Source organism: Alosa sapidissima, chromosome 18 (genome assembly GCF_018492685.1).
Source record: "Alosa sapidissima isolate fAloSap1 chromosome 18, fAloSap1.pri, whole genome shotgun sequence".
Taxonomy (NCBI): domain Eukaryota; kingdom Metazoa; phylum Chordata; class Actinopteri; order Clupeiformes; family Clupeidae; genus Alosa; species Alosa sapidissima.
This window is the reverse complement of record NC_055974.1, coordinates 30,513,846-30,538,399: the sequence shown is the minus strand read 5'-3', so window position 1 is coordinate 30,538,399 and position 24,554 is coordinate 30,513,846. Positions and strand designations below refer to the sequence as shown.

At 43.6% G+C, this 24,554-nt stretch overlaps 1 protein-coding gene across 1 annotated transcript in view; it reads right to left on the bottom strand.

The window, feature by feature from the left end:
• The window catches only part of LOC121689352 (synaptopodin-2-like), a 54,659-nt gene that overhangs the window by 27,504 nt on the left and 2,601 nt on the right, over positions 1-24,554 (bottom strand). The window contains 1 exon segment of the mRNA XM_042069084.1: positions 4,914-5,065. Coding sequence (XP_041925018.1) covers positions 4,914-5,065 — 152 coding nt within the window.

The following is a 24,554-nucleotide window of genomic DNA, read 5'->3' as shown; positions in this document are numbered from 1 at the left end:
AAGAAAAAGAATATGCTAAATACACTAAAATACAAATTATACTAACACTTAATACAATATATAAAAATATACTAAAATACAAATTACAAAAATACAAATTATACTAACTAACACTTAATCTAAATCAATTCTAAAAACAGTATCCACATAGTGGTGATTAATAAATCAGAGGTGCTTGCAATGACTGAGGCAGGGACTGAGCCTGTGATTCTCTGTGCTCTAAGGTGCTCTGTGTGAATGTGAATGAGTGTCATGGTGGTAGTGCAATGGTGATAGTGGTCATGGTGATAGTGCAAATGAGTAAGCCAACAGTGCAACAGTGCAGAAATAAAGTAAAGTCTATATATCTATATATTTAACTATTTAAGAAAATGTATAAGTGTGGCCGCAGTTCGGCTGTGGCATGGAGGGGGGGGGGGGGTTATGCATATGTGCTGATGTGCTAATATAGCACGCAAACAGTGAGGCATAAAAACAGTGGTACAAGTGGCTAGTGGACAGACAGTACCAAACATGGAGGGGGTGAAGAGGCAGACAGACTATGCAGAGAAGTCTATCTCTCCTCTTCCCTCAAGTGAGGCATTGAACAGTTCAATGGCCCTGGGGACAAATGACTTTCTCAGTCTGTCAGTTGTGCAAGGCAGTGAGCGAAGTCTCCAGCTGATCAGGCTCTTCTGCTTAACAACAGTGCTGTGGAGTGGGTGACACTCATTGTCCAAGATGTTGATCAGTTTGTTCAGGGTCCTTTTGTCTGATAGTGAAGTGATGCACTCCAGTTCAGCTCCCACTACAGAGCCAGCTTTCCTTACCAGCCTGTCAATTCGCCCCACATCCTTCTTCCTTGTGCTTCCTCCCCAGCATACTACTGCATAGAAGAGGACGCTGGCAACAACAGACTGGTAGAACATCCTGAGGAGCTCCATTTCACATCAGTATGTGTTAGCCTGCCACTAAAAACAGTCTTACCCACTCCACAGTACACCCGAGGCAAATAAATTATAATGCCAGACTATCGATGTAAATGTCTGTGTTGATAGATTTATATCTAACATTATTCTATCCTTGCAATTTCAATGATCGCATTACATTTTGAGGGATTAGTTTCCTAGCAGCAGCGGAATTATACTTGCTCCGGTTAGTAGTACTGCGCCGAAAAGTAAACAGCCAAGCGCACTCCAATTGGAATACCTAGTAGTAGCCTAGGTAAAATCAGTCCGCCGTTGCTTATATGCCTACTACTAACTTCAGGGAACAAATATAACAATTGCAATGCGATGCAAGTGTAGTTTTATTTCTAACACTAATTCTATCAACACAGACATGTAATTTCACCCGAAGTTGCTGCACCTTCTAATGAGCGTTGTCTGAGCTGTTATCACATCTACTTCCTTGTAATAAAATGGGCTGATACTACATAGGCCAGTCATTCCTTTACAAGACGATTTATACAGACAGTACCTTCAAGAATTTGTATTGCATTCATCGTGTCTACACTTGAGATAAATAAGTTTGGTTTTTCTTTTATCACAGACACATTTATTGGTAGATATTTTTTCTTTACCTTGACATGTTTTGACGTATACTTCCGTCTTCATCAGAAGGTCACACGGTGGAGTAGTGTGACGCGTTTTTATCAGCTGAGTACCTTCAAGAAGTTTACCGATCGCCGCCATCTTGAATTTAGTCACAATAAGTCGAGCGACGAGTACGAATGAACAGGTATGATAAGGGATCAGATTCCAAAAATAATTCAGTGTAAATGCATGGATTCCAGTTTCTTCCAGTAGCAGCAACTGAAATCCATGCATTGCCACAGAATTATTGTACTGTCTGTATAAATCGTCTTCTAAATAAACTACCAGAGCTTTTTCAAAGTTCTCAATGTCTCGTTTTAAATGTCAATGCCCTCAGAAGTCTACCAATGAAGTCTGGAGCTACTTTGAGCCTCGTAAATGGTGTAAAACAGTGATTTATTTGCATGGCTAGGCTGATGCCCGAGGCACCCCCATCGAAAAACTGTTGGTAGCATCGGTTAACTAGCGCCAGATTTCTGAGTGCAGGGGATAAGCCGAGATGAGCTATGAGACATACGTTCACACTCGGTATCATGTTTCAACACACTTTAGGTCAATATCACACCGGAATTCTCCTTTAAGCATACAACTTTGCATAACATTTCCAATAGACCCTTTCAAGAGAGTTCCATTATCAGCATCATAGTTGGCCCCACAAGGCTTCCGTTTTTGACATTCCATATGTTATCTTAATGCAGAGGAAGTAGATTGGGAACCCAATAGAACATTCAAGCATTGTTTTTGTTTTTATTGTTGAAAGGGTCTATAGGCCAGTTAGCATGTTAGCTAGCACATTTTGTGTAAACTGGCTGTTTATGTTGTTTCACAGCCTTTTGCTTGTGGGTAGTCTAGTTAGTTCACTAGAATTAATTAGACTAATAGACAAGTCTCCTGATATCGCTTTTTTTTGCAGAGCCAAAAAAATTCCCACACGCTTTTCTAGCTGCGGGGCAGAGCAGTAGAGATTGATAAAGGCTATTCTATCCACTGCATTCTCCATCATGTCCAGCATCTTTTCAAGTTAGCTTACAAAATCAAAAGTTTGGCGTTGCTATGACATCAGGTTTGAGTGTGTGATTTTGAAGGGAGCAAGTGAGGAGGAGAGAGAAATCACGAGAGAGTTTGTTTGGTCCGTTCGTTTAAAAATGTTGTTGTTGTGCTACACGATAATTCCGTGGGTGCATTATTTCCACCATATTCATATTCTCATGTTTTAATCAGGACTCCGAACCGGTTCAAGGAACGAAAACCGAAAACGAACGGAATTTTACGAGGAGCGGAAACAAAAACAAAATGGTCTTCAACTGTTCCAGAACAGAAACGTTATTCTGAAATCCACAAAACCGGTTAATAACGTTTTTTTTTTTTTCGTTCTCTATATAACAGCCTAATAATTTCATTTCTGCAGTTTGAAAAAAAAAACGAATAAATGGACCTTTGGTCCAGATGTGTATATTTTGTCTTGCTGTTGTAATGTAACCTATCCGTCTGCCACTTCGGAAGGCCAGCTCGTAGCGTAGGCTACTGAAACTGATTTGGAAATTGTTTGTAGCCTATGCGTAATAGCCTATTTTGCCTGTCCACGCCTTGTCGTTTTAAAGTCGGGATTTGAAATGTTTGCGCAATTATAGCCTATTCTATGTAGAAGAGTAGTTGCAAAATAAATCTGTCTTTAACTGTTTGAATCATTTCTTTACACACCTTTACAATAGGGGTGTAGCGATATACCGGTGTGATAATCGTGATGACTAAAACCAGGGCTTGAAAACGAAATTATTTTTCAAACGTTCCGTTCCGAACGGTTCAGGAAGGCCTATGTTTAACGTTTTCGTTCTTGCATGCGTTCCGCCACCAACATATCGGTCCTGAACCGGTTCGGAACGCAAAATATCGTTCGTTCTTAAAGTTCCGGCAGTGTTTGTCGGGCCTATCAAGTCTATTTTTGTGGACTTTACCTTAGAATAGACGTACTCATTATTTCCCCTTGATTTAGCCTATACCATAGCTATGCCCAAAAATAATAAATCACAGGCAGCATCCAAAAACATTCAGATGGGCTATCCATCCCATAGCCTACAGACTTACTGTAGGCCTAACCTATGCCTATAAATAATTTCTTATCAAAAATATTTCTGGATACGTGCTAAACTCCTTACCTGGTTGTAGCCTAAGTTTTATCCATATGGAGATCTTCAAAGGCTTGCGCTATAATTCCAACCCTGTTTATAAGACAAATAATTTGTTTGCGAGTTTTGACATTTTTCTTTGACGTCCCCCCCCCCCCCCAATTTTGTATTTGATATTTTGATTAATTTATTTATTTTTTTTTATTTTAAAAAGTATTGTTTGAACATTTTTGCACCTATTACACTCCTTACACACACACCATGGGATCATGGATCAACACACACAAAGTCCCTGTCAGTGCTGAAGTCACACTCCTCACACACACACACACACACAGAATGGGTCATACACACACACCTGCAGTATCCAGAGTCATGAATATACAGCATTGCAGAATTGTGGTCATTGAGACATTTATTGTGGCTGTGTTTTAATTGTACCCATAAACTATAGCTAGCTGCATTAGTAAATGGGCTCTATATAATCAGATGCCTTGTTAAAGGGTTATATTCAGAGTTAAGTGTTGCCATTAACAGAGTTATATTCAGAGTTAAATGTCAGCCTTCTGAGACTGTGGGACAGAAGGTCACTTCATTTGATAAGGCCCAATTCATCTTTTCTAATGGCAACATGGTGTGTGTGTTTGTGTGTATGTGTGAGTGTGTGCATGCGTGAGTGTGTGTAAGTGTGAGTGTATGCGTGTGTCTGTGTTAGGCCCCCAAATCCTATTAATTGAATGCCACCCATTTTTTGTGTGTGTGATTTTATGCGTGTGTGTGTGTTTGTGTATGTGTGTGTGCGTGTGTGTGTAATACCTCTTAATGAGTAACTTCAGACAGTCGGTAGCCTCCTCCACTAGAGCGATGGTGTGTGTGTGTGTGATTTTGTGTGTGTGTGTGCGTGTGTGTGTAATACCTCTTGATGAGTAGCTTCAGGCAGTCGGTAGCCTCCTCCACTAGAGCGATGGTGTGTGTGTGTGTGAGCGTGTGTGTGTGTGCGTGCATGTGTAATACCTCTTGATGAGTAGCTTTAGGCAGTCGGTAGCCTCCTCCACTAGAGCGATGGTTGTGTGTGTGTGCGTGCGTGTGTAATACCTCTTGATGAGTAGCTTCAGGCAGTCAGTAGCCTCCTCCACTAGAGCGATGGTGTGTGTGTATGTGTGAGTGTGTGTGTGCGTGTGTGTGTGTGTGTGTGTGCGTGCGTGTGTAATACCTCTTGATGAGTAGCTTCAGGCAGTCGGTAGCCTCCTCCACTAGAGCGATGGCCTCCAGGAGTGTGAGCTCAGCACAGGGCTCTCCGTTCAGAGACACCAGCTCATCGTCCACACACACTCCCGCTAGGCACGCTGGGCTGCCCTCCACCACCTACAACACACACACACACACACGCATTAGTTAATCAATGAACACATGCTCGCTCAAATAGAGGAAATGTCCAACACTTTTAGAAATTGATCCACCTAAAGAATTCTCCAGTACAGGGCTTAGTCACACTGCATCAAGCAACCAACCAGTTAATCAATCAGTCAATTAAAGGCCGTGTTGCAGGGTTCATTTTCCAATGAATTTGTTGGTAATAAACATAACCATTGTATTTGATGTTGTTGGGTATCACAAAACGGAATATAATGCGAAAAAGTAAGTACTATTTTACAGCGGTTTGCAGTGATTCTCCTTTCCCCCACAATGCATTGCATTAGGTCACCTTGGGGAGGCTACAGACCAAAGCCCACCTTGAGACCCTTGAGAGTAACGAGAGAGGAGTAAAGCGAGACCAGTGAGGGCGTGTTCAGTAGTAGATTATAGATATAGACAGTGCAGATTATAGATAAATATATATATATATATAGAGAGAGAGATAGCCTAGATAGATAGACAGGTAGATAGATAGATAGACAGGTAGATAGATAGATAGATAGCTAGATAGATCATCAGTCGTCTGCTGGTCGCGGGGTGAGCTCCTCGACCAGCGGCCAAAACGCACTCGCTTCCCTAGCGTTACAGCAGCTCTCCACCGCACTTTATATTTCTAGATCTTCTGACTAAATTTACCCGGTAGCCTACTTATCTGAACTAACAACATGATCACTATTACTAGATATAAAGTAAAATGTTGATAGTCTCTATCTCAGTGCTTCTGCATTCTCAGGTTTAAAGGTAAAGTCTCTATCTTAGTGCTTCTGCATTCTCAGGTTTAAAGGTAAAGTCTCTATCTCAGTGCTTCTGCATTCTCTTAAAGGTAAAGTCTCTATGCCATTCTCAGGTTTACGACCAGCTCTCAATCAGTGGTGACACCTATTAATTAAATGTACCCGTTCTCTAAAACCAGGTTGCATGGCGATGCCCACAGGACTTATGGTGACAGGTGTGTGTCTTTCGTCCAGCAATGCCCATCGCTTGCCCAGCAATGCCCCTGATCCGTCACTTGCCCAAGGCCCTGACCAGAACGGCCGACATACTGGGCCACAAGTTACAGTGATTCACAGACTCACCCCTGTTTAGCCACAAATCACCGGCATACCCCCCCCCCCATGGGGAAATAAGTTAAATGAATATTTAGCAACCCAGTATGACTAAGAATAGTCTCTCTCACAGTAGCAAGGGTCTTGATATCAACCCAGTATGACTAATTTACCCCCAAAGGTTACAGTAATATATTTACCCCCATGGAGTAGAAGTTACAGAAAGATATTTACCCCTGGGGCAGAAGTTACAGTAACATATTTAGAGTAGAAGTTACAGAAAGTTACGTACACACACACACACACACACACACACACACACACAGGACAGCAGATGAATTCCACTCTGGGTCGATAATATGTCCACAGATATACAAACTTAATACACGCACATACACACACGCACACACCCACATACATACATACATACGGGACAACAGGTGTGTGTGTGTGTAAGGCAGGACGTTACTGTTAAATAGTTTTCATTTTAGTTACATAATTTCACCACAAGATGGCAGTGAACACACAGACAGCTGAAGATGGAGGACAGTCGACTCTTTCTGGGATTAAGAGACTCTGATAGGAAGCAGCATCCAAACACACACAGACAATGTGCACACACACACACAGGGGTGAAGGAGTGAAGAGGAGGAGGAATGGAGGAGGGGAGGAGAGGAAGAGGAGGGGAGGAGAGATGGAGGGGAGAAGCATAAAGCATCTGGACCATGTCAGCACTGACAGCTCAACATCTCTGGACAGTGGAGGCCAAATCACCAATCACTTACCAGCTCCACAACTGCCAATGGGATGGACAAGCACGTAAACACACACACACACACATACACAATACACACACACACTAAATGTGTCAACACGTTTATCCGATGCTTCAGAAAGGTTCCAAAATAAAATGTCTACACAGAGAACAATAAACACATCAAACATGCATGAAACACACACACACACACACAGCTGTCTTGCTTATAGCGTGCAGGGAGACGTGTGTGTTCCCTGGCTGTTGTGTGTGCTTTTCTGTTACGTGATGATGCAATATTCAAATCTATTTCAGTCCCGCCAGGATTTTGCCTTTTTTGAGATTGTTGCGGCCTAAAATGCCTGATTTCGGAGCAACTTTTCTAAAACATTGCAGTGTTTTTAGGCGTTATTAGGTGTTTTTTTTTTTAATTGAGGGCAACTAAGGGTAGTAAGACCAAAAATCTAAATTTGTAGAACTGTCAAAAACAGACAGTCACCCCCCTAAAACATGTCATATGTTTCAATACATTCATATATTTTGGAATTCATATTAACACTAATGATACACTAACAATAATGTGTTTTTTAGCTTTTTTTTTAATTACGAAAATAGACACTCTAATAACCTTATGTGCAATTTTGGGAACTCTATGATGAATGGAACTGAAATAGATGACAATCGAAAACTCGCACGATCTGGACATTTAATCTGGACATTTTATCATAACTCGGCTTTTGATGGTTGCCGCTTTGGATCGAATCAGTGACGCATGCACATCAGTTCAAAACCAGGCCATTTATTTTCATTTGTTTATCACTAGGTGGCAGTCTCGCCAGGTCTCGCTAGATCACTTCCAGGAAACTTTACAGGCAACACTTCATATTTCATGAAAGACGCTATATCTCCATTTCTAGGAAGAAAACAGGGATTTTGATGAAAACTAGCCACTGTTTAGCTTGGGGTTTCTCAGGAACAGTAACGGTTTGTACCCACTGAGAGCTTAAAGTCTCACCTTTCAAATGAGCCATAGTATGTGTCCATAGCTATAACATAGAATACGCTGTGGCTCTACAAAAAACAATGAAACCATGGTGGCCTATAGCATTAGTGTTCTATGTATTGTCATCAAAACTGCAGAGGAACGAACAAGTTATAGGGCAGTCTCTGGTGTCTGCAGAAGGGAGTGTGGCATCTGACTCAATATTCTGTGCTACGGACTGTGGTGGTAGATTAAATTTCACGGGGAAACTATGAAAATTAGTCAAAATTGTTTGGACAAAATTGCAATGTCGCCCAGAATTTGTGGGGATGGTTGAATTTGCGTTAATTGTTGCGTTTTTTGTGATCACGTATTCCTGGGACTGATATTTGTGGTCCCTTCTCCTGATAACATCAGCATGTGTTTCCTGCTAGAGGTTTAAGTGAGTCAGTTGTGACTGTGTGTGTGTGTGTATGTATGTGATTCTAAATCAGTAGTCTAGCCCATAAACGGTGTGTGTGTGTTAGTATGCGATTCTAGATCATTAGTGTAGCCCTGCTTGGTTAATAAACAGTGTGTGTGTTTGTATGCGATTCTAGATCAGTAGTCTAGCCCTGCTTGGTTAATAAACGGCGTGTGTGTGTATGTGATTCTAGATCAGTAGTCTAGCCCTGCTTGGTTAATAAATGGTGTGTGTGTGTTAGAGCCCGACCGATTTATCGGCGGGCCGATATTATCGGCCGATATTAGGCATTTTACAAACTATCGGTATCGACATTTATAATGGCCGATAAATTAATATTTTAAAATAAAATAAAAACGGACGAAACACCCTTTAACCATGTCATGAGTGTTGGCGTTGTATAGTTTGTCCACCAGAGGGCACTCTACACCGTCCCTGCTGGCAACACTCGTGTATAACGCGCCACACATCCTGCAGCCTGCTGATCCAGCCAGAGTCGGGCAGAGAGAACCAGTTATCCGCGAGTGAGATCATCAGTGAAGTGTGTTCATGGTGATTTGGTCACGAGACATACATTGCTTGAATAACAATTAAAAGAACATCCCCATCAGTTCTCTTAACTCAAATAAGCATGACAAAATTCGTGAAAACAATGTCCAGTTTTGCTGCTGTTAAATAAGCCGAGAGTGAAGCGGAATTAGCTAGTAATTATGTTACGTTGTTACAGTGTAGTTGACTGTCTGTCCTTTTAACTTTTGACAATGTGACTGAAGATGTATTTCTTTAATATCGTGACAGTTATAGCAGTGAGACGTATCATCTCTCCCCGGCCGGTTATTTTGAAAGCGTATGTTTTACAATTTGCAGTATGACGTTATCCATTGCTAAATTATGGCTCATCATAGACTAGCTAACCACAAAGCTAGCTAATGCCATGACTATCAGTGGAAGACCGCTAACGTTAACATTAATGAGCTTGGAAACCACAACAAACTTATTCTGCCTAAATAAAGTAATGATTACTGTATTTATAACTAGTATATCTGTAGTTACAGTCCCTGCATTGTAAAATGTAAGTTAGACGTGCGTGGAGTGAATATTTAGACATAGAGAAAAAGTATCAAACGTAGCTTGTGCAAAACGTAGCTTGTGCATAAAAGTTAGCTTTTCTTTTACACGTGTGTGAAATCCAATGACGCCAAGTGAGCGTTTCAGACTGTCGCAGCCGTTTCAGCCGCAGCATTAACGAGTTACATAATGGATTTAGATCACTAAATAGTAGGTTTTAGAAGGCAGGCAGCAACTGATGATTGAAAATGGTTTGATGTAGCTTCATGGAAATGCCATGGAAATAAGTGCAGGTAAAGGGATAAGCAAGTTGACATTGTAATTATAAGGTAGCTTATAAGGCAATAGGGACTAATTATTACACACGCACACTCAAAGACTAAGTTTCATATCTTAAGTTTCTATTTTTATACATTTTATTTATCAGAACTTTAATATATTTTGATGTTCCTCTGTTCCACTGTGACAATATTATTTAAAAATAAACAAGTTTGTTTTTAAAATGCATTATCATATTATTTTAGTCAATACTCATAAATAACTACAAATAACTAATGTTAGGGAAATCTGTTAATGTTTTATTGCGCGTTTCTGAAAAAAAAAAAATATATATATATCGGCCTATATATCGGCTTTTTAAATCAACAAATATTTGTATCGGTATCGGCCTTCAAAATCCTTTATCGGTTGGGCTCTAGTGTGTGTGTATGTGATTCTAGATCAGTAGTCTAGCCCTGCTTGGTTAATAAACGGTGTGTGTGTGTGTGTGCGTGTATGTGATTCTAGATCATTAGTCTAGCCCTGCTTGGTTAATAAACGGTGTGTGTGTGTGTGTATGTGATTCTAGATCATGATTCCGCTCAGGGCTACACACACACATACACACACACACAAACACACACACACACACACACACAGTTTATTCTCCCGTCAGTGATGCTGTGCAGTATAGCTGTCCGAGAGGAGGGCACAGCCCTATATGGAGCAACACTGTGTGTGTGTGTGAGTGTGTACATATGTATAAGTGTGTGTGTGTGTGAGTGTGTGTGCGTGCGTGTGTATGTATGTGTGCGTGGGTGTGTGTGTGTGCGTGGGTGTGTGTGTGTGTGTGTGTGTGTGCATATGTATAACTGTTTGTGTGTATGTGTGTGTGTGTGTGCATATGTATGAGTGTGTATGTGTGTGTGTGTGTGTGCCATTCCTCACATACAGTCGAACAGAGAAACTCACAGCACTTCCCAAAAAAGGAGGGGAAAGCTTTTAGAATATTCACATGGACACACACACTCATACATACACTCACTCACACACACACACAGACACTCACACACACACACACACACAAACTCATACACACACTCACTCACACACACACACACACGGCTAGAGCAGACACACACACACACACACACAGACACACACACATGGCTAGAGCAGACACACACACTCACCAACACATACACACACACACACAGCTAAAGCAGACACACTAATGCTAATACTTCTGAAAGGTCACTCAGTCCATCGTAAACAGCAGGCTGATGAAGTCAGTGGTGTGTAGGAGTTCTAAAGCACTAACCTGACAGAGAACCGGTGCTGAGGGTTTGTTCTCTCACTGTAGAACGGTTCTCTATTCTGCTCTAGAGGAACCATGTGGATCCTCAGACAGAAGCTCTAGCAAGTGGAGTCAAAGTGCAACACAAGAACCGAGACATGTACCACAAGAACCCAGACATGTACCACAAGAACAGGGACATGCACCACTAGAACCGAGACATGTACCACTAGAACAGAGACATGTACCACAAGAACAGAGACATGTACCACAAGAACAGAGACATGTACCACAAGAACCCAGACATGTACCAGTATACCACAAGAACCCAGACATGTACCACAAGAACAGAGACATGTACCACAAGAACCGAGACCAGTGTGCCAGTGTACCAGGTGTTTAACTCTTCACCTCACACACACACATGCACACACATGCACACATGCACACACACACACACACACTCACCAAGCTCTCTCACACACACACACATGTACACACATGCACACACACTCACACATGCACACAAAGACACACTCACCAAGCTCTCTCTCATACACACACATGTACACACACCTAGCTTTTTATACACACACACATGTACACCCATGCACAGACACAGACAGCTCTCTGACACACACACATGCACAGACACCTAGCTCTCTCACACACACACATGGACACACACACACCTAGTTCTCTCACACACAACCATGCACACACACTGAGCTCTCTCTCACACACACATGCACACACACACACCTAGCTCTCTCACACACAACCATGCACACACACTGAGCTCTCTCTCACACACACATACGCGCACACACATGTACACACACAAACACTCACCTAGCTCTCTCACACACACACATGCACAAACACCTAGCTCTCTCACACACACTGGAAAGGGGGGGGGGGTGCTGGCTGGCTGCCTCTCTGAGTTTCCATGGTAACGGCCCCCCTGCCCCTCTAAAATGGGAAGCGGTTATGACTTCATCTTCTCTGTACTCAATCCAGGTCTCCCGAAACGTCTCAGGCAAACCCCCCTGCCTTATAAGGACATCAGAATCCCCAGCACACACACACACACACAGAGTAACTCACGCCTCTCATTCCTGAGTACAGCACACAGGAAACACACACATGTACACAAACACACTTGCAGCTCTCCCATACAAACATACAAACACAGCTCACACAGCTGTACAAAATCCATATATACACTTTAGTGTGTGTGCGTGTGCGTCTGTGTGCATGTATGCGTGCGTCTGTGTATGTGTGTGTGTGTGTGTGTCTCTGTGTGCATGATGTATGTGTGTGTGTCTCTGTGTGCATGATTTATGTGTGTGTGTGTGTCTGTGTGCATGGTGTGTGTGTGTGTGAGAGTGTGTGTGTTTGTGTGTGTATGTGTCTCTGTGTGTTTGTGAGTGTGTGTGAGGTGTGTGTGAGTGTACTCCAGCTGTTTCAGGCAGATCTGGGTAAATGTTTGTCAGGATGACTGTGAGTGACGTTCCAGACTGACCCCAGCAGCAACACACACCCTGCTGGCCCACAGACTGCAGATTTAACCCAATGTGTGTGTGTGTGTGTGTGCGTTCGTGCTTGTGTGTGTGTGTGTGTGTGTGAGTGTGTGTGTGTGTGTTGGGTTATGGGATGGTGAGGGTGTGTGTGTGTTGGGTTATGGGATGGTGAGTGTGTGTGTGTGTTGGGTTATGGGATGGTGAGGGTGTGTGTGTGTGTTTAGTTGTGGGAGACCAGTGATTCTAGTATTGTATGCTGCTGTTTGTTATGGAAGCAAACACAGTGTTGTTGCATAGGGACGGAGCACTGCGCTTCAGAACACAGCATGGGATTCCATCTCCTGACACACACAGACACACACACACACACATACACACACACATACACGCACACACAAACACACACAGACACAGCATTTCTGCAGCATTGAAAGTGCCCAAGAGCATGCATTAGTGTTGCAAGGTGTATCGATACTAAAAAGGTATCACGATGCCTTCACACAAAAAACGATACGATTTCCAACGTTTTTAGAATCGATACTTTATTAAAATAATAACGTTATGTGTCTGTGTGAACTGCTGCTCTCTGCTCCTTGCACGCATATAGGCAAGTGGGCGTGTCAGGCAGGCAGCTCTGAGTGAGTGAGTGCGCAGTAACGTCAACATAGTTCTTTGCCGACAGTCCTCGGCCTTGTGGATAAAACAAAAGGTGATGTGAAATCTGGACTGGAATTATTTCGGATACATCGCGAATAGTGAAGGCAAGCCATCAGGTACACAGAGGCCCGTTTGTGAAATATGTTTCAAAGTCATTTAAAAGCAGTAGCCTAGGCTACGCATGGAACTTGGCTAAACACCTCGCAGACATCCCAACATTTTTAAAGAGTTCAAAGAACGACAGGTTAACGAATATGCTATAGAAAACACAACTACATGGTTAGTGCCAAGTTCTTCTCTTCTGTTTTAGTCTAGCCTAAGTGAAACGAGTATGGTTCTCTGGGATAAAGCGAAGCTTCCTTCATCACTGAATTTTGACGAGACATAACCAGCTGTAGGCTAATCATTTTGACGAGACATAACGAGCTGTAACGTGCTAACGTGATGAAAGCGCAATGTTCACGCCAGAATAACATTACCAACACTACCAAACAATCTATTTGATGTTCGGTCAGTACTACTGTATTTGTCATGGCATGTAGACTGCAATTTGTTCAATAATTATTGCCCAGATGTAGGATAGGCTACCCGAAATGCGCTAATTAAAGCCCACAGCATATCATACCACCAAAGCATGTTGAGTCCTAATAATAATAGCGGCTTATTGTTACGTGGTTGCAAATCATGTTATCAAAGAAATAGACGTAATGTAGGAATGCACACAGACATATTGCAACAGGTAATGCTGTAGGCCTATCTGACGAAGACCTGGGTGGTTGGAACGTTGTACTTGCACACTGGGCGCAAAGAAGACTATCCTCACATTTTTCCCTTTGCAACTGCCAAAGAAACCAGGAAGGCCTAGGGTAGACTATACTGTACATCAGATGGCCTAAAGATTAGCCCCCTCTGCATAGCATTCAGTGATTTGCATGCAGTAATACAACACAATGTAAATGAACTATAACAAACAATAAAGGATTTAATCACACAGGTCTACTATTTTACTGACTATAAAAAATAATAATTATGTAGTAAGTTTAGAAGTTTAGAACCCAGAATTGACCTGCACACTACAAAAGTGCACCGAATTCAACACAAATGACTCAATACACTTGGAGGAGGTATGAGTCCTTTCTTTTCCAGATATCTAGGATTTCGCCTTAGTATCGTTTCAGTATCGAGCATCATGATATTTATGGCAGGTATCGTATCAAAGTCATAATTTCGGTATCGTGACAACACTAGCATGCATGGTAGTCTCCATCATTCTGAAATGATAAAAACAACCAACAGTTTTCCTAGATCTGGCCACTCAGCCAAACTGAGTAATCTGGGACGGATGGCCTAGGTCAGACAGGTAACCAAGGGCCCAAGTCAAAGTCAAAGTCTGCTTTATTGTCAATTTCTTCACATGTCAAGACATACAAAGAGATCGAAATTACGTTTCTCACTATCCCACGGTGGAGACAAGACATATTTTACCAATTAGGTCCACAGACAAACATAACATTCAAGTAAACAATATAAAAAGTAAAAATAAGAAGGCACATACAATGAAGAAATAAGAGCAGCAAAATTTGGGTTGAAATTGTGCAATTGTGCATACAGTAGACAGTCAATATAATAGTGCAAAAGTCAGGCCAATAAATGGCTGAGGTAGTTTTGTTTGACCTAAGTATGCATGTGGCATAGTGGTGCAAGTTATGTAAGAGCAGCAGAAGTGTGTTCAGAAGTGTTCAGGACAACAGGACAACAACAACAAGTTGCAAAGTGTGCAAGTGTACAAGTGGAGTAGTGCAAGGCAGCCATTGTGGGTCCAAAGTCCAGGATGTTATGTAGCTGAGGGTGGAGGGGGGAGAGAGTCCAGGATGTTATGTAGCTGAGGGTGGAGGGGGGAGAGAGTTCAGCATCCTAACGGCCTGGTGTATGAAGCTGTTGGTGAGTCTGGTGGTGCGGGAGCGCAGCTTCCCAATGGTCACTATGAATGACATCCAGAGTTCTTTTGTGAAGATGAGAGAAGCGTACAGAAGGACAAACATCAGTGCAACACACCAATTAGGCCTTTATGGTACGTAGGCATGTGTGTGTGTGTGTGTGTGTAAGAAACCAGCACTGAGCTGCCCTGACCAGGCGTGTGTGTGTAAGAAACCAGCACTGAGCTGCCCTTACCAGGCGTGTGTGTGTGTGTGTGTGTGAGAAACCAGCACTGAGCTGCCCTGACCAGGTGTGTGTGTGTAAGAAACCAGCACTGAGCTGCCCTGACCAGGCGTGTGTGTGTGTGTGTGTGTGTGTGTGTGTGTGTGTGTGTGTGTGTGTGTGTGTGTGTGTGTGTAAGAAACCAGCACTGAGCTTCCCTGACCAGGCGTGTGTGTGTGTGTGTGTGTAAGAAACCAGCATTGAGCTGCCCTGACCAGGTGTGTGTGTGTGTGTGTGTGTGTGTGTGTGTGTGTGTAAGAAACCAGCACTGAGCTGGGTGTGAGTGTGTGTGTTAGTGCACTGTGTGTGTGTGTGTGTGTGTGTTAGTGATCTGTGTGAGTGTGTGTGTGTAAGTGTGTGTCTGTGTGAGTGTGTGTGTGTGTTAGTGCACTGTATTGCTATTAAATCCGGTTAGCATCATTAGCACGCTGCACAAATTTGTTCAAAACTGTTGCATCAAATTGACTGCTAAGTTCTAATCAGTGTGTATTACTGTGTGAGTGTGTGTGTCTGTGTGAGTGTGTGTGTGTTAGTGTGTGTGTGTGTGTTAGTGCACTGTGTGTTAGTGTGTGTGTGTGTCTGTGTGAGTGTGTGTGTGTTAGTGCACTGTGTGTTAGTGTGTGTGTCTGTGTTCATGTGTGTGTTTTAGTGCACTGTGTGTGTGTGTGTGTGTGTGTGTGTGTGTGTGTTAGTGTGTGAGTGGGCTCATAAGTGTGGACAGCTGAGGGTCTCCCCTGGAATGTCACAGCAAAGTGGACACACACACACACACACACACACCAGTCACATAATTTTGAATATGACTGTCTACTCATTCGAATGTCACTCAACAACCATAGGATCAGAAAAATGTACAGTGGTTTCTTATTTTTTTCCAGAGCTGTACATACAAACTTATATACACAGACACACACAGACACAGACACACACAAACAGACACAGACACACACATACACAAACACACACACACACAGACACAGACACACAAACACACACAGACACACACAAACACACACAGACACACACACACACACACACACATGGACACACACTAACACACATACACACACACACACGGACACACACTAACACACACACACACACACACAGACACACACAGCCTCTTCTATATACTCCCTCTGCTGTCAGCAGAGTGTGAAAAGGCTTCTGAAACACACTCTTACAAAGTTTTATGGCAGAGATGAGGATGACAGACACATCACACACACACACACACACACACACACACACACACACACACTCACTCGCTCTCTCACACACACACACAAACACAAACACACACACACATGAACACACATACACAGAGAGAGGCAGAGAGAGAATCCTGGGCAGAGTGCAGTGTTTCTTAAACACACACACACACACACACACACACTAGCTATGGAGATGACAGAGAGATGACAGGGCTGACTTAAGCCCTTTAAGTAAACAGAAGAGTTGAGCTGCTTCAACACCCACAGGGTCTCTGGTGGTAGGAACATGGACACACACACACACACTCACACACACACACACTCATGCACACACACATACACACACTCATGCACACACTCACACACACACACTCATGCACACACACACACTCACGAATGTGCGCATATACACACACACACACACACAGCCAGACTCTCTGGGAGTAACATAGAACGGGCATTCACCTCCCCACTGGACATATTTAACCCCCGCCTTCACACACACATATACAGACACACGAACACACGCACACACACACATACACACAAACACAGCCAGGGTCTCTAGGATGATGGACGTGGACACATGGACATTTACGAATACGATAACGAATTTACAGAATTACAGATTACCCTAGTCTTCCTCCAGTCACCTGGACCATACGAATTACAGATTACCCTAGTCTTCCTCCATCAGATTTACAGATTACCCTCGTCTTGGACCATCAGAGCCACAATCTGACTCATCAGAACCAGAACCTGATCAATCAGACCAGAACCATCAGACCAGAACCTGACCCATCAGAATCAGGACCCTTCAGAGCAGAACCTGACCCATCAGACCAGAGCCTGACCCATCAGAACCTGATCCATCAGACCAGAACATGACCCATCAGAATCAGGACCCTTCAGAGAAGAACCTGATCCATCAGACCAGAACCTGACCCATCAGAACCAGACCCATCAGAACCTGATCCATCAGACCAGAACCTGACCCATCAGAACCTGAACCTGACCCATCAGAACCTGATCAATCAGACCAGAACCTGACCCATCAGAACCTGATCCATCAGAACCTGACCCTTCAGAGCAGAACCTGATCCATCAGACAAGAACCTGATCCATCAGACCAGAACCTGACCCATCATAATCAGGACCCTTCAGAGCAGAACCTGATCCATCAGACCAGAACCTGACCTATCAGAACCTGATCCATCAGACCAGAACCTGATCCATCAGACCAGAACCTGACCCTTCAGAGCAGAACCTGACCCATCAGAACCTGATCCATCAGACCAGAACCTGATCCATCAGAACCTGACCCATCAGACCAGAACCCCATTACTCATGGGTGCAATTAACCAATCAGAGCGTCATCTCACATTCCCTTTAACAACAGGCGCGCTTGTTCCATGGCGGATTGCTATTATGATGGCGGATTTGTCAGGCGCAGCCAGGAGCGGTTCACAGCGCTATAAGGACTGTTCAGTTAGGAACAGTTTGCTATTGATTTTTCTTTTTTACAAAATGTAAATACAGAAATGTCACAAAGACATACATTCCGGTGTTTTGGGCTCACTCTAACTGATCACTATGAATGCATGGTGATATTTTTGCAATGTTCTTCTGTCAGATCAGCTCTCCTCTCCCGTGCTGCTGCTGGGGCATTTGGGTTAAATGGCATCACCATAATGATCCCTCGTATTTTTCCTTGTAATAATGTATGATTTGCAGAAATGGGAACTGCTGTGTCCATGTATATGAGAAGAGCTTAGGTTAGTTATGGGTCCGCTCTGATACAGGTTAGTTATAGGTCCACTCTGATACAGGTTAGTTATAGGTCCACTCTGATACAGGTTAGTTATGGGTCAGCTCTGATACAGGTTAGTTATGGGTCCGCTCTGATCAGTGTTGTAATGTAACGGAGTACAAATACTTCGTTACTGTACTTAAGTAGACATTTTACGTATCTGTAATTTACTTCACTATTTAAATTTATGTCAACTTTCACTTTTACTCCACTACATTTCCTAGATAAAATGTATACTTTTACTCCGTTATATTTCCACTAAGCATCTTCGTTACTCGTTACTAAAACATAAAATTAGAAGAAATGTGTGCGACTGCAATAAGGGAGGTTTGGCGAATCACTGCTCCTAGATTGCATTACGCACGCTCCGCACACACCGCACGCTCTATTTCAGCGCTTGTTTGGTGCTAAAGGAGGAGGACGCACAACTGAAACCGCCATGGAAGCACGAGCACCTACTGGAGGACCTCCCGTTATCATAGACGACCACCCCGACGATAGTGGTGAACTCGGTGAACAGGGTAGTGGTGAAGAGAACGTCATACACCCGTGGCCGTATTTGCAAGAAATGTTTCTGTACATTGGCAGCTTTCTGTGAAGCTGAATATTGGGCCGGTCGAGGAAAAAAATATTTTGTCACTAGTCTATCCTTTCTTAAAGTAGGACACGTTCCGCATTCTGTGCATGACACCAATGCAATGCCTCTGCATGGGTTGTAGCCTACGTGAGGGAGTTCTCCCCTCCCAAAAAGAGTTGGTTGGGTCCATATAGCCCGTCTTTTCCAAAAAGTTTTCTCAGATACGGATAGCTGAGCCGGCCCTACAGTAGGCTAGACACAGGCGTCCGGAAGAATGGATGGTAGAAAGTGGCCAGGAGAGACTGAGCAGAAGATCAACCAGTCGACCACTAAAAATGATGAGCCCGAAATTAGTGATGAGAAGGCCATGACTACAGGGACAAGTAGAGAGGATAAATTAAATTTATTTAATGTAAGAAAGAGCCATTACCCTACATGATAAACCTATATGCCTTGTTTGCTCAGAAGAGGGTGTAGTAAAGGAGTAGGCTAAATCACCAAACAACAATATAGCCTACCCATGCAAAAAAACATGTAGCCTAAACATTAGTTCAATATGCCTCTTTGTGGAAGCGTGGGATAGGCTACATTTCAAAGGCTTTCTTTCTTTCTTTCTTTCTTTCTTTCTTTCTTTCTTTATTTCTTTCTTTATTTCTTTCTTTCTTTCTGTTTTTGTTAACTTGTGGAATAGTGGAATATTGTTTGTTAACTTCTCAGTTGAAGTGAATTATTATAACTTTTACACATTTGTTGAACCATGGTACTAATAAAAACTACAGGATAGTAATAGCTGAAATGTTGCTTCATTTATCCAATTTCCACCACTATGAAAAACGTGGGCTGGTTTTGGGCCTGAAACTCCCGGGCACTGAATTCTGGCAACTTTGAAAACCAGCTTCTTTTCAAGATGAACAGACACCTTTTCAGTTTCAACTAATGACTGGCATATTAGTAGCTGCTGGACATAGGTGGCCTGTGTGTGTGTGTGAGAGTGAGATGGTGACCTAGGGAATAAGCCCTAGAAATGCTCATACCACATGACCAAAATGTTCTTCCTACAAGCAGGTCATTTTTAAAAATATTTTTTTTTTAAATTTTGTATGAACTTCAGGTAAAGATTTTTTTACCTGAAGTTCATACAAAAGTGAAATTTCTTGATGAGTGAGATTAACCTAACCTGGGAACCCTGAATATGCTTTATGCTTCACTATAAAAAAGCCAAAATAAAGTTCACAATAAAAGTTCAAAATAAAACCGCTTGCTTTTTACTTTTTACTTTTACTTCAAATACTTAAGTACATTAAATATCAGAAAATTACTTTTGATACTTAAGTACAGTATATATCAGATACTTTAAGACTTTTACTTAAGTAATATTCTAAAACAGTGGTCCCCAAACTTTTTCTTCCGAGGGCCAGCTTACTATGCCTGGCTGTAAGAGAGGGCCAGAGACTCGGAGTATATCAGTAACCATAAATAGCTTAGTGCTGTGAACAACAGCAGTCTACCTTAGTTGAATATTCCATTACATTTAATCTATAGGCTATTGCAATTTAATACCATTGTTAGCTGTGTTTATATTGCCATCATGCCATATCAGTGTAAAATGTAACTCAAATTAAATAATACTAATAAAAAGACTTTTGCATTCCCAAAAGTATTAGCATGTAGTCCCAAAAGTATATTTCATTAAAAATGTGTGAACTCTGAACTCTGAATATGTAAAGTTCTCAAACTATGAGAATTTTATGAAGTGATGAAGTGGTCTGAAATGACCACCATTCTAACTTTCACTCACCTGAACTTGTGAACATTGTATGAACATTTGAACAAATAAAAATAATTATCCCAGAAAGTCCCAGAAATATGACTTGAATATAAGTTAGTTAGTTAGTTATTAACAATTCATTTATAAACTTTTAGAATACTTTGAGCACTGATGCAGTCAGCATAGGCCTCTTACATTGTTTGCAGGTAGGCCTACAGTACATTTCATTCCGTTTTTGATGGCAAACGCGAAACAGCGCCAAAACAACCACCAGTGGACAAAAATAGTATTACATGTGTACTGTTAAGACTCGCCATAGAGAATGAATGGGGGAAATTGAGGTTAGAGTTTGACGATGTCGTACTCCCGTGCGGGCCGGTTGCTGCTATATACCACGGACATGTTTTGGGGGGCCACCCAAAATGAGGTGGCGGGCCGTAGTTTGGGGACCACTGTTCTAAAAGGTAACTTTCACTTCTACCAAAGTCTTTTTCTAGTATGATACTTATACTTTTACTCAAGTATTGCTTTCTAGTACTTTATACAACACTGACTCTGATACAGGTTAGTTATGGTCCACTCTGATACAGGTTAGTTATGGTCCACTCTGTTGCACTGATACTAATACAGGTTAGTTATGGGTCCACTCTGATACAGGTTAGTTATGGTCCACTCTGTTGCACTGATACAGGTTAGTTATGGTCCACTCTGATACAGGTTAGTTATGGTCCACTCTGTTGCACTGATACAGGTTAGTTATGGTCCACTCTGATACAGGTTAGTATGGTCCACTCTGATACAGGTTAGTTATAGGTCCACTCTGATACAGGTTAGTTATGGTCCACTCTGATACAGGTTAGTTATGGGTCCGCTCTGATACAGGTTAGTTATGGTCCACTCTGATACAGGTTAGTTATGGGTCAGCTCTGATACAGGTTAGTTATGGTCCACTCTGATACAGGTTAGTTATGGTACACTCTGATACAGGTTAGTTATGGGTCCACTGTGTTGCACTGAAACTGATACAGGTTAGTTATGGGTCCACTGTGTTGCACTGATACTGATACAGGTTAGTTATGGGTCCATACAGGTTAGCTGTTAAATGCAGATGCTGTAAGCCGTGGGATTATACAGACCATCTTATAACCATCTCAAACACACGCACACACACACACAAACGCACACACACACAGACCATCTTAGAACCATCTCAAACACACGCACACACACACAAACGCACACACACACAGACCATCTTAGAACCATCTCAAACACACGCACACACACACAAACGCACACACACACAGACCATCTTAGAACCATCTCAAACACACGCACACACACACAAACGCACACACACACAGACCATCTTAGAACCATCTCAAACACACGCACACACACACAAACGCACACACACACAGACCATCTTAGAACCATCTCAAACACACGCACACACACACAAACGCACATACACAGACCATCTTAGAACCATCTCAAACACACGCACACACACACAAACGCACACACACACAGACCATCTTAGAACCATCTCAAACACACGCACACACACACAAACGCACACACACACAGACCATCTTAGAACCATCTCAAACACACACAAACGCACACACACAGACCATCTTAGAACCATCTCAAACACACGCACACACACACAAACGCACACACACACAGACCATCTTAGAACTATCTCAAACACACGCACACATACACAAACGCACACACACACAGACCATCTTAGAACCATCTCTTCATTTATGGGCTGAGCATCTAATGTCATCACAGAAGAGTGGTCATGACAAAGGAGCTCTTTCTTTCTCCTCAGAACACAGAAGTGGCCTCACACACACATACACACACACACACGCACACACACACACGCACACACACACAAACACAGAGAGGTCCTGGCAGAGGAGCCACTCTTAAGTGCTCTATTTAAGGCAAGACTCTCTGGGCTGTGGTTACACAGGTGGGGTTCAACTAAATTACACACACACACACACATTATATACACACACACACACACACACACACACACACACACAGACACACACACATTATATACACACACACACAGACACACACTATCAGTAGCAGCACAATGGGGGTGTGTATGGTAATGGAAACACCGCAACATGGAGCGGGACCTACAGAAATCAACATGTACAGACAGGCACCTGAGCCAATCACAGAGAGCCATCAGGCACATGAACCAATCACAGAGAGAGTCATCAGGCACATGAACCAATCACAGAGAGAGTCATCAGGCACATGAACCAATCACTGAGAGCCATCAGGCACATGAACCAATCACTGAGAGCCATCAGGCACATGAACCAATCACTGAGAGCCATCAGGCACATGAACCAATCACAGAGAGCCATCAGGCACATGAACCAATCACTGAGAGAGCCATCAGGCACATGAACCAATCACAGAGAGCCATCAGGCACATGAACCAATCACTGAGAGAGCCATCAGGCACCTGAACCAATCACTGTCAATGTTGGTGAGTTCACAGAGGCCACTTTACAGGTAACTGGGTATGCGGGCGTGCGTGCGTGTGTGGGTGTGTGGGTACGTGCGTGTGTGCGTGGGTACGTGCGTGTGTGCGTGGATGTGTGGGTACGTGCGTGCGTGCGTGCGTGGGTGTGTGTGTGTGCGTGGGTGTGTGTGTGTGTGGATATGTGCAGGCGTGCGTGGGTGTGTGCCTGCGTGGGTGTGTGGATACGTGCGTGCGTGGGTGTGTGTGTGCGTGTGTGGATACGTGCGGGCGTGCGTGGGTGTGTGGATACGTGCGTGCGTGGGTGTGTGTGTGCGTGTGTGGATACGTGCGGGCGTGCGTGGGTGTGTGCGTGCGTGGCTGTGTGGATACGTGCGTGTGTGCGTTCGTGGGTGTGTGTGTGCGTGTGTGGATACGTGCGGGCGTGCGTGCGTGGGGATGTTGATACGTGCGGGTGTGTGTGCGTGCGTGGGGATGTTGATACGTGCGGGTGTGTGTGCGTGCGTGGGGATGTTGATGTTGATACGTGCGGGTGTGTGTGCGTGCGTGGGGATGTTGATACGTGCGGGTGTGTGTGCGTGCGTGGGTGTGTGTGTGCGTGTGTGGATACATGTGTGTGTGTGCGTGTGTGGATACATGTGTGTGTGTGCGTGTGTGGATACATGTGGGTGTGTGTGTGCCTGCGTGGGTGTGTGGATACGTGCGTTCGTGGGTGTGTGCGTGCGTGTGTGGATACGTGCGGGCGTGTGTGCGTGCGTGGCTGTGTGGATACGTGGATAAGTGCGTGTGTGCGTTCGTGGGTGTGTGCGTGCGTGCGTGGGTGTGTGATTGCATGGGTGTGTGGATACGTGCGTGCGTGTGCGTGGGTGTGTGGATACGTGCGTGGGTGCGTGGGTGTGTGGATACGTGTGTGGGTGTGTGTGTGTGTGGGTGGGTGCGTGCGTGTGTGGATACGTGCGTGGGTGTGTGGATACGTGTGTGTGTGCGTGTGTGTGTGCGTGGGTGTGTGTGTGTGTGCGTGGGTGGGTGGGTGCGTGCGTGTGTGCACATGCGCGTGCATGCTTGTGCTTGTCCAGAAACATCCTCTCACTTCTCTCACAAACACACTGCTCTGCTTGCTGTCTGTTCCTAGGAGGCTAAGCACAGCTCCCCTGATTAGCTCAGGGGACTGTTGAGTTTACAGACGCTATAAACAGGACCAGTTGTGTCCGCTGGGACGCCCATGGTGCAGCAGAGGCCAGTGACTAGAAATCTCCGGCTGAGCTAAAGGGCAGCAGCTAAAGGGCAGCGAGGGGAAC